Raw genomic sequence first — 9,279 nt, forward strand, 5'->3', positions numbered from 1 at the left:
AAACAGCATAGGGAAGAAAGCACGCAAAAGGATATTGCCCTAGGGATCCAAACCCCTATGGACTCCTTCATTACAGGATCCCAAGAAAAAGAAACAGCAGGAAAAGACCATGAGAGGCGAGCACCTCCTCGCTCGAATGCCTCATGATGAAGCTTTTATCTTGGAACAGTAGGGGTATGGGGCACCCCTCCAAATCAGCTGCCCTACGAGATCTTCTCCAAATAGAAAGACCTGAAATTGTTCTGATACAAGAAACCAAACAAAGTCAAAGCGAAATGCAGAAAATTGTAGATGCCCAAAAAAACTTTTCAGGGGCCAGTAGCAACTCCAGAGGAGCTTCTGGAGGAATCACAACCATGTGGAATAATCAACACTGGGACTGTAAGTCTTCCGTCCTCAATCAAAACTGGTTAAGGACTAATCTTAGTAACAAAGAAGAGAGCCGTGACCTCATCATTTACAATGTCTATATCCCCAATCACTATCGAGAAAAGGAACAGTGCTGGAAGGATCTGAAAGAAGATATAGATAACGAGCAGAACACAAATGTCATACTAGCTGGAGACTTCAACTTAGTCCTTCATGCGAATGAGAAAAGAGGGGGCAATTTCACCTCCGACCCCTTCAGAAGTCAGATGGAAGTGATAATGTCCGAACATGAACTGATGGATATTATCCCAAAAAATAGAAAATACACCTGGAATAACAGAAGGTTGGGGCCAGGCAATATCATGGAACGATTGGACAGAATTCTGGTTAATGTCTCTCTCCTTTCCTCCTTTGCTGCTGGTCACACAAAAATTCTCAGTGCCACAGCTTCAGACCACTTTCCCATCCTCTTAACGTTGGACTCCCATTCTCAATTGGGACCAATTCCGTTCAGGTATAATCCTTTGTGGAGAGACAACGCTGAGGCTGAAGCTATCATAGAAGCAACCTGGAAGCATCATGTAGAAGGCTCTCCAAGCCATATATGGGAAACAAAAATCAGAAATACAAGAAAAGCTCTCAAGGACTGGGCAAAAGTCAGCTATCAAGAGCCAGAAAAAATTAGGAAAAAAATACAGCAGGACTTGGAGGAAATCCAAAAACAAATAGAAGATCAAGGATTCACCCACCAGCTGAAAAGCAAAGAATGGGAAGCTCAAGGGCAGCTAATGCACATCAAGAGAGCGGAAGAAATCAAGTGGAGAATTAAATCAAGACAGCTATGGCTGAAAGAAGGTGACAAAAACACGGCTTACTTCCACAAGCAAGCCACTGTCAGAAAAATAAGAAACAATGTAAATACTATAATGGACAGTCAAGGCAGCCAACATAACGACCAAGAATCCATCAAAATAGCTGCCTCCCTTCACTACAAAAGCCTCCTCACGGAAAATCAAGAAGAAGCTGACTATTCTGCGCTTTTACAGCATCTACCGGAAAGCATCTCTTCAGAGGCGAATGACAGCCTAAATCGAGAAATAACAGAGGAGGAAATCAGAAAAGCTATCTGGACCCTGCAACCGGACAAGTCTCCAGGTCCAGATGGGTTCCCAATCAATTTTTACAGGGATCATTGGCATTTGATTAAAAAAGACCTTGCAAAGATGTTGAGGGGAATTCAAAGAAAAGGGAAAATGGGGGGCTTCACAAATTCAACATTCCTCGCCCTCATTCCCAAGGAAAATCGTCCCACTTCCTTCTCCAGGTTTCGACCAATTTCATTGTGTAACTCCTCTTATAAGATTTTCACAAAAATTATAGCTTCTAGACTCCAACCCCTTCTTCCTTCCCTTATATCTGAAAATCAAGGGGGCTTCATGTCAAATAGGCAAATTCATGACACCATCACCTTGGTCCAAGAAGCCATTCATTCCAGCACTTCAAGGCAAGAGAAAGGTTTTGTTCTCAAGCTCGATTTAGCCAATGCCTTTGACCGAGTAAGACACTCCTTCTTGTTTGCTGTCTTGAGGAAAATGGGATTCAATTCTGCCTTCATTAGCACCATTGCCGCTTGTATCTCAGGTCCCTGGATTTCGCCTCTCATAAATGGGCACCCTTGCGATGCCTTTCAATCCTCAAGAGGGTTAAGGCAAGGCTGCCCTCTTTCCCCTTATCTCTTTATACTTATGGCTGAATCATTCAGCAGTACTCTAGATCATAACAAAAGAGTTGGCCTCATCTCTGGCATCAAATTCGGGAACGGAGTCAAGAACATCAACCACTCCCAATTTGCTGATGACACTCTACTCATTGGAGGAGCTTCCACTACTATTGCAAGGCGCTTCAAGATTCTTCTCGATCAATTTATGGAGTACTCAGGGGGAGAGATCAACTTTCAAAAAAGTTTCATCTATGGATGGAATATCTCCAATCAAACTGCTCACAGCATAGCTAACATCTTTGGAGTTGCCTACAAAGCAAACTGGGATCACTTCACCTACCTTGGGATGCCGGTCACCCTGGGACCTTTAAAAGCCGCTACCTGGAATGAAATAATAGACAAAGTCAAAAGGAAGATCCAACAATGGGGAACTCAATGGCTTAATCCAGCAGGCAGAATAATTCTGCTCAAATCAGGTATATCCTCCTTACCTCTATATCGATTTACTCTTTACCAAGCTCCTGCCACATTTCATCATAAGCTGGAAACCGCCCTCCGAAATTTCTTATGGCAAGGAGGGAAAAAAGAAAAAAATAGATTCAATTTGGTCAGTTGGAAAAGTGTAATTCAATCACAGGACAGAGGTGGTCTGGGAATTAGAGCACCTAAAATCCTAAATTTGGCATTTGGGATCAAAATGGCTTGGAGGTTAATTAATGAGCCAAAAGCATGGTGGAAACAGGTCATAGAAAGCAAATACCTCACCGGCAAAAGGCAAAGACTTCTTGAAATAGACATTCCCAACAGAGATTCCACCAAAATTTGGCATCTCTGCAAGAAAGCAATTCCCATCCTCAATCAAAACACCTCAAAGATCCCTGGGGGAGGGGACAATATCAACTATGCTACAGACAAGATAATGGGTCTGCAACCTCTAAATACAATAGAAGAAGCTATCCCTTCCATTCTCCATCTCAATAGTAAAGGCATTCAGAGGCTTGATCAAATATCAAATTGGGATGCAGATACAGGAGCCTGGATTAGTTGGGAATTTCCAGTCATCCCCTCAAATTTAGAACCAAACTTCAAAATCCTCCAAAAAAACCTTCAGAATAGAGAACCCATTAAAAAAGGAGCAGCAGATGGATTTCGATGGGATCCCACGGGTTCAAGCTACACCATCAAGTCTGGCTATCAATATATCTGTAATAGCAGCTATCAGATTCCCATTTGGAATCAATGGAGAACAATCTGGAAATCCGAGGCCATTCCCAAAGTTAAGTTTTTCACATGGCTGCTGTTAAAAGGCAAAGTCCTCACATCTGAAAACTTAAGAAAGAGAGGGATCAATGGTCCTTCAATATGCCCCAACTGCTGCTCAGCAGAGGAAACCATCCATCATTTGTTCCTTGACTGTCCCTTCGCGAAGAGATGCTGGATCAACTTGTCCAACTTGGGCAATATAAAATGGCAATCCCAACAGAGCATTTCAGAGGCAATTCATGAATGGAGAAGGAACTGCCCATGGAAAGACAAGAGGAGCAAGATTGTCAAAAGAATTTGGGCTATCATACCTCATAACCTTCTATGGAAAATTTGGCTCACAAGAAATAAAAAGATCTTCCAAAACAAAGAGAGTAATGTCCGAATGACATGCAACAAAGCTCACATCTTGGCGCAAGAGACAATTGCAGCAAAATATACAGGAAAAATCAAAGCAGCAGATTACTCAGTGGAAGAGAGATCAGTTATCAGGCACATTCTAGGCCGACCAGGCCATCAGCAGGATACTCAGAGAACTGACAGACAGCAGCATGAACAAATTAGGGAGTGGGAAATTAGACTCCCAATCCAGGATTATAAGATGTGGATTCAGAGCAATAATTGTCCAACTCTATACTTCGATGGTGCATCAAAGTCCAACCCAGGACCAGCAGGAGCGGGAGGAGTAATATTAAATGAGTCAGGGGATGAAATCTGCAGTTATGAATGGAGCTTGGGAAAAAAAACAAACAATAATGCAGAGGCTTTAGCCCTTTATCAAGGTCTGTTGCAATTAAAAAATATGGGTATCAGAAAGGCACTAGTTTTTGGAGACTCTTCAATTATTATTCGCCTCATGAATTACAATCAGCGATCTCCTAACAGCAACCTCCAGCAACACATTGAGCGAATTAAACTCCTCCTTAAACATTTTGAAAACATCAAACTCTATCACATTCTTCGCACGCTAAACATGGAAGCTGATAAGCATGCGAATAACGCAGTGGGAAAGCAGGAAGGTGCGCTAAGGCACAACAATAGAGACACTTTCCAAATCCTGCCATGACTCAGGAAAATCCTGACACCGCCCAGATTCGCAGGTTCATCAAGTGTGCGAAGGGCATGGTCTCTACAGCAGCAGGACAAATTGCAGAGAGCATAATACGCATAAGCAGTCAAATCCGAGCTTCGATCGAGAGAATTACCTGCCATCAAAGGAAAACAAATCAATATAGTGCCAGCCTGAAGATCGAAAATACAGCAAATGGAGATTGCATAAAATATTTTGTAAAATATCTCACCAGTTCTGAGAGTCCGGATCCAGCTAGGCACTTTATCTATTGTTGGATCCAACCTATAAATATGGGCAGTAGCAAGCCAAGATTTGTCAATCAAGGTCATGCGACAGAGCAGCTACATCGGCTTGAAGCAAGCGCTCTTATTCAGAATCTCAGGAGAAACCATACTCTGGTATTGTTTCATTCTGTTTTGTTTAAATTCATTTTAACTTCTGTTGCGGTGCTTTTCAGGAAGGCCCAAGCTAGTCTCTGCAGGGTTCTCTGGAAAGCTCAAGTCCGTCTCTGCAGGGCGGCTCGTTTAGCTGCTCCTCCATCCTCTCACTCTTCGCTCTCCTCTCATCGCCTCTGCCCGCCGCTTTCAGCATCCTCCTCTCGCCTCTTCAGCGAGCTCTCCCCTGCTCCCTCCTCCCTCCTTTTCACCGCTCTCACCTCTGATATTCCCCTCTGCCCCATCTGCCTCTCTACCCATAGACCTCTGGTTCTTTTTGGCTCGCGCATTTATCCCCCGCCCAACCTCCCTTCTATCCTTGTTGCTCAGGAAGCGGGAAGCACTGTCTTCTCTGACAGCGTCTCCAAATTCTGTCTCCAAGTCAGAACTTTCAATAACGTTCTAACCTCTCCCGCCCTCTGGACCTTTTTTCTTTATCGTATCTTCCTCCCTTCAATGGCGCGCAGTGAGGATTGTTTACACTGTGCTGATCTTCAAGCTGAGCTAGAAGAAATAAGGACTCAGCAGTCATTGTTAGAGGAAAAGCAGGGTCTTCTAGATGCAAGATTAGAAGAGCACGATAGGCGTCTTGACGAGCACAGCAGGAGACTTTTTGAACAGGACCGCATCAACACTGAAAAGTATAAAGCAGAAATCCAGCTTTTCATGCATAGGGTGTCCTCCCTCCAAGAGCAATTCGAGCAGCTCACAAACCGCTGCGGCCATGTCGAGGAATCGCTTTCCACTCTGAAATTCTGGCTGGAAAAGAACACCATCGCCACCAGCTCCTCCAGTGTCAATCATGGAGCCAAAGATGATAAGCCAGAAGAATCAACAGCAAGACACATCCAACACATCATGATTGACTGAATGAAATTCAAATGTATTTTTCTGTTATTTTCCTTTATTAGAATCTATACTAGTGCTATCTTTAACAGCAGGAAAAAAAGTAATCTAAGGACCAAGGGGGCAGCCACATTTTGTAAACCCCTTGCTCCTTCTCAGTCTGCGCAATCTATGTACCAGAGGATTCTACATCCTTGTTTTTTTTTTCAGAATATAATATATAGCAACCGACCATTTCAAAAAAAAAAAAAAAAAAAAAAAAAATCAATTCTCCTCCATGTTACCTGTATGAAGAATTAGTTCTCCAAATTCTATTCTATCCCGACATTATTCCTTATTGTACTTGCAAATGTTTATGTTTCCTTTTATAAAAATCAATTATCCTCCATGTTACCTATATGAAAAAATATTCCTTGAAATTCTCTTATGACTTGACTTTATTCCTTATTGCACTTTTGAGATATAATGTATGTAAATAACAATTATTTCAAAATCCACCCTTGATGTCTTTGTAATAGTTCCTTCAGTAAGTGTGTGTCTATATATATAATCATTTCAAAGTTATTTCGTTAATATTCACTAATATATTGGTCCCTAAAATGATGATTCGTGTCATATAATTATCTATATAGATTGTAGCATGATCACCAACTCTCATTATATTAGTGACTTGCCAATGGTTTAATATTTAAATAACCATTCTCCCTTACTCATCCTCTGAAACTAAAGTTAAATTGTAACTATTTCATAATTTTTGTTTTTGTTTTTATTTTTTATTTTTATTTTTTTATGTAGTTTTTTTCTTATATTTACAATCCATATTCATATTTGATAAGCTTCAAGGTTATTCCCTTCATAAGCAGGAAGAACTCCTCTGTTAGTCATATGTTCGGTTTTATAACCACTCTATCAACGTTGTAGATTTTACAATCCAAATCGACGATTATTCGATAATTAGGTTTATGGTAAGAGTTTTTGACGCAGGTGGAGACATTGGCTTAAGAAACCCCAACAATCACCCCGATGTTCACCCTTTTTTCACAATTTTACCTTTTGCCTTTAGAATGAGAATGCCTTTTGAACAAAGCCAAAAGAATGCATTTGGGCTTTATAAACAGAAATGTTCATGATTCACCAGAGATCACGATCTAACTGAAACAATGGTCCAGATTAAATCGCATCATCGCAAGTCACAAGGGTCTTGATCTGGAGCTTTCCTTTGTTAAAGTACAGATGTATTTATCGCGCCGATCGATTATCAGCGATTGTTTCTTTCCCTGACTTAAGGCCTTATCACCCCCACTCAAATGTTCTGATGCGATATGTCAGCAATCGCATGTTGCAATGTTTCAAGGGTGGGGCCTTTACCATACACCACTCCGATATTGCGATGCAATATGTAATGGTTCATGAACCCAACAAGTTACAAAAGCTCTTTATATAACATTTCAAATCTCAATTTTGGATCCGCTAAGTGTTTTGTGCCAATTCTTAGTGTAACATGGATTTTTTCCTACAGGACCAAACCCATGTCAATTAACTCCGCTGATCTGATATCGGTGATCCAATGGTTGGGATTTAAAGTGGCATCAACCAATGTTATTTATATAAAAGGCCTCTGTCTTCTATCAATACGGTGATTTATGCCGTGAAACAAAAACAAGCAAAGGGATAATCAACTCTGCCCTGAATACAGAGAAAACAAAAGCATAACAAGGAATTTCGCAGGCTTGATAACAATCATATGTACAACATCATTTATTAAAAATAAAAGAATTACAGAGTCTCAGCCTTGGCCTGATTACACAAATAAAAGAACTTTGTTTGAAAATACTAACCACACACTACTTTTGCTCTCGCTCCCTCAATCCACTCTCCTATTTCATTACATTTTTCCTTCCTTTTATCAATAAGATATCACTCTAACTATGTGTAACAACTCAATCTATATTTTTAATAAATCTAACAAAAAATCTCTAATTCCTAGCTCTATGCTAACAACTTATCTTTCAATCTAGAATAAGACAATTTCTAACTATTACAATAATAAAATACAACTCATTTCTTGAGAGATCCAACCCTCTCACCAAAACTGGCTTTTGACCAATAAGGTCAATGAAATTCAACTTGTTTAGCCACAACATGCGAGCAAATTTTGACATTGCTAAATAAGTCTGAATGCTCCTGCATCAGACCCCTAAGGAAGAAAAGAATCGTCCTTCAAACTTTCACGGTTTACTCCATACTTCTGAACTCTGCTGTTGTCAACCAGCTAGCATCCTGCACTGACTGTCCTTTGCATTTGACTAGATATTGGAAATAATTACGTCCTCTGATTCTTTTGGATACTCTTTTCTCCAAAACAACTTCCACTTCTTTCTTAGCTGTCTTTGGCATATGTTCTTCCTAGTTCACAGTTTGAACTTCATCTCCTTTAGTTAGATCCTGTAGCTCTGTCTCTAACTCTTTGTATGGATACAAATCTCCAACATTGAATATAGGTGATATTCCAATCCCTTCTAGCAACTCAATTTCATATGCATTAGCTGAAAACTTTCTTACAATTCTACATGGTCCTACCTTTTTCATTTTCAGTTTATTGTAAGTCGTAGCAGGAAATCTTTCTTTTCTCAAATACAGCATCACTAAATCTCCCACTTGGAATTCTTTCTCTCTTCTTTTCATAGCTACCCTCTATTTGTATTTTCCGCTGCTTTCTTGCAATCTGCCTTTGACATCTTCTTGTAGTCTCGGCATCTGCTCTAGAAACTCTTCAACTTTTGCACTTCTTGTCTCCTGTTTACACAAATTTCTGAGCTCATACACACCTCTTGGATTCATTCCAAAAAAATATGAAATGATCTCATTCGAGTACTTCGGTTTGGAGTATCATTATAAGCAAATTCAGCCTGAGCTAGTGCTAAATCCCACTGCTTAGGATTTTAATACACTAAACTTCTCAATATGTTTCCCAAGCTTCTATTTACTACCTCAGTTTATCCATCTGTTTGAGGATGGTATGCTGAACTGAAACTAAGGTTAGCTCCCAATTTCTTCCAAAGAGTTCTCCAGAAATTCCCTACAAACTTTGTATCTCTATCACGCATAATACTTACAGGCAATGCATGTAATCTTACAATTTTTGAAAAAAATAGATTAGCTTTATGTGAACTGCATCACTAGTCTTCTTACAAGCAATGAAATGTGCCATCTTAGAAAATCTATCTACCACAGCATAAATATAATCATTCCCCCTTTGAGTTTTAGGTAAGCCCAAAACAAAATCCATGCTAACAGCATCCCATGGTTAGTTTGGTATTAGCAATGGTTGGTACAATCCTGTATTCTGGCTTCTCCCTTTAGCATGTTGACATATCTTGCAATTCTCAACAAATCTCTTAATATAAGTCTGCATCTTTGGCCAATAATAAAAAGCATTTACCTATGCAAAGGTTTTGTCTTGTCCAAAGTGACCAGATAATCCTCCACTATGTTTCTCCTTTATTATATTTTCCCTCATAGAACATTTGGGAATGCACAACTTGTTGCTTTTAAACAATAATCCTCCTTGAATG

General features: G+C 40.1%; 1 protein-coding gene across 1 annotated transcript; it reads left to right on the top strand.

The window, feature by feature from the left end:
- The first annotated feature begins 275 nt into the window (after positions 1 to 275).
- LOC149187169 (uncharacterized) lies at positions 276 to 4,418 on the top strand. Its single transcript, XM_089409580.1, has 2 exons — positions 276 to 1,524; positions 2,011 to 4,418. The coding sequence occupies exons 1-2, from the start codon at positions 276 to 278 to the stop codon at positions 4,416 to 4,418; spliced, it is 3,657 nt and encodes a 1,218-aa protein (XP_089265706.1).
- The last annotated feature ends 4,861 nt before the right edge of the window (positions 4,419 to 9,279 follow it).

Source organism: Pinus tabuliformis, chromosome 3_1, assembly GCF_031772625.1.
Source record: "Pinus tabuliformis cultivar Carrire ecotype Pingquan chromosome 3_1, CPIR1, whole genome shotgun sequence".
NCBI lineage: Eukaryota > Viridiplantae > Streptophyta > Pinopsida > Pinales > Pinaceae > Pinus > Pinus tabuliformis.

Coding starts and splice junctions, on each gene's coding strand:
- LOC149187169 (XM_089409580.1), top strand. CDS start 276: ATGCAGAAAATTGTAGATGCCCAAAAAAACTTTTCAGGGGCCAGTAGC. Junction 1,525..2,010: donor GCAACCGGACAAGTCTCCAG/GTCCAGATGGGT, acceptor CTTGTATCTCAG/GTCCCTGGATTTCGCCTCTC.